At 41.7% G+C, this 2180-nt stretch overlaps 1 protein-coding gene across 1 annotated transcript; it reads right to left on the bottom strand.

Moving 5' to 3' along the window:
• Window positions 1-729: 729 nt before the first annotated feature.
• On the bottom strand, window positions 730-1379 carry LOC310799270 (transcription factor HES-5-like; the record flags this gene model as incomplete). Its single annotated transcript, XM_083661865.1, has 2 exons — window positions 1274-1379; window positions 730-1158 (listed from the first exon to the last, which is right to left on the bottom strand). The coding sequence occupies exons 1-2, from the start codon at window positions 1328-1330 to the stop codon at window positions 730-732; spliced, it is 486 nt and encodes a 161-aa protein (XP_083517991.1). The 5' UTR covers window positions 1331-1379.
• Window positions 1380-2180: the final 801 nt, after the last annotated feature.

The following is a 2180-nucleotide window of genomic DNA, read 5'->3' as shown; positions in this document are numbered from 1 at the left end:
TTGGATAATAAACAGACGCAACTTTGCTCACTAACAAAGCTAAAAGGGAAAACAAAACAATCTTGTCAATACTATTAATCACACAGTGATAAGCATGCATGTCCTCTTTGAGGATTTGCAAAATAGTAAGAAAGATACAATATTCACATTGCAATAAGTATGTTACTGCAGCAAAAATGTAACAGCAACAATATTCTGTGTATCCAAAGGATATAATTTTACCGGTATTGATCTCACAAGAGATCAGTTTTGGATATGAAGTTGAAGACAAATTGATCATAATAGATCAGTCAATCAAACGACAGAATTCACAGTATATCTCAAGTCAAAAGGGAACTAATACAAGCATTTTCACAGAAAATGCATATAGGCAGACATACATGTCTAAATGCAAGACTCAAGCTCTCAAGTCATGAAATGCCTTCTGTCCATACAGAAGAACAACATCTATACCCTCCATAGGAGGTGTTGTTAAACCCGTCATCTCACATGACTTAATGCATGCAACATGCATGAGAAGATGCTCTCTTTCTAAACATGAAAGATATTTTCACCAGTTTCCTTAGAAAATGACATTTTACATTAAAGTTTGAAACTCAAACAAAAGTAATCAAAATGCCTTCTGTTCATACAGAAGAACCAGTCTTTGAATTTTGAAGAATTCAGTTGTAATCATTGACCAATGTGGTCATTTCAGTTTGTGTGGTGTGAGCTCCAGTCTGTAGCTCTCTACCACGGCCTCCAGAGGGCGCCATGGACTGGACTCTTCTCCTTGCTGATGCTGGTCTGGACCATATTGACATTGGCAGTTGTGAAATCAATGTAATTGTAGCCATTGGGTTGATGTTGGTAAGTTTTTGAATAGATGGTCACACTTGATCTTCTCTGGGACTGTGTCTTCACCTCCTCCTTGGACAGGAAGTGCTCCACCTGTTGGACACACCTGGAGTAGCCCTGATTGACAGCTGCTGAGTCCACAGGTTGCTGCTGCTGTTGCAGTCGTGTCAGGAAGCAAATGGTCATCTCCAGGATGTCTGCTTTCTCCAGCTTGGAGTCAGGCTGCTGTTTGAGGAACTCTGGACCCAGGAGAGACTTGAGCTGCTCAAGGCTGTGGTTGATTCGCTCTCTGCGTAACCTCTCCACCACTGGCTTTCTGAGCTGCAGAGAGAAGAAGAAAGTCATTAACAAACATATTCTGGAGAATAACATGAAGATGGATCAGTAGGAACATGGATGATGTTGAAGTGTCCATGATCTTGAGCCTTCAGTTTACCTTGTGAGTCAGCTGCTCCTGAGAATTGGTCATTGCTGAAGTGATTGTAGGAGCCATGGCTGGATCTCTGCTGTAGAGGTTTCTGTAGAGAGACTCTGATCTCTGCTGGCTTCACCCCTCCTATTTATAGTCCCAAATCTCCATATGAATGTGTGGGTCTGGGTCTGGTTGGACTTTCTCACAGTCTGTAGCCAATCAGAGAGCTTGGTGAGACAATAAGGGATGCCACACGCTCAATGCTCTTATTGCTGGGGGACAATGGTTAGACCTCAGGGGAACAGATGGAGGACTGGCTGATGATCTGGGAAAGTGGTGACCCTGCAGAGAGAGCAGGTCTATCTGCTGCCTCATGTTGGATCAATGACTTTGACTGAGCACACGCTCATCAGACCATCACACACGTGACAGACTGACATACAGTAGACCTCTCAACATGCTGTATGATTTCACTCAGACTGAAAACTAATCAATCTAGATGGTTTGCTACAGGTAATGTCTGAGTGTGAGCCAAGAAACCAAGTAATATTCTGACATTATTCATCATTCAATTAGATGCATGGTTACTGACAGGCTTATTTTGTTGTTAAATAAATGTATAAAAGCCTGGGTGAAAATACGTTTGACGTGACAGGTTTCACCCCCAGTTATGAGTAAAAATACAGTTCACCATTTGAGAGTTCAACACCTCATGGTAGGAGTAGATTCTTGATCCCAAAATATGCCACTTCAATGAATGATTTATGAGTAGTTGCATCTGCCCTCTCCATGAGTTTGCATCCCTGATATAATATCAATGTCAATTATGTATTTGGTATTTATTTATATGCAGCTAACTTTAGACAACAATCATCCGGTGTCCAGATGTAGCAGATGTGTGGTGTGTCTTGAGGCTATGGTGTGAGTAGAG

This window comes from Poromitra crassiceps, assembly GCF_964638095.1.
Source record: "Poromitra crassiceps genome assembly, chromosome: 27".
In the NCBI taxonomy this organism is placed as follows: domain Eukaryota; kingdom Metazoa; phylum Chordata; class Actinopteri; order Beryciformes; family Melamphaidae; genus Poromitra; species Poromitra crassiceps.
The sequence above is the reverse complement of the archived record's forward strand: the minus strand, read 5'-3'. Positions and strand labels throughout refer to the sequence as shown.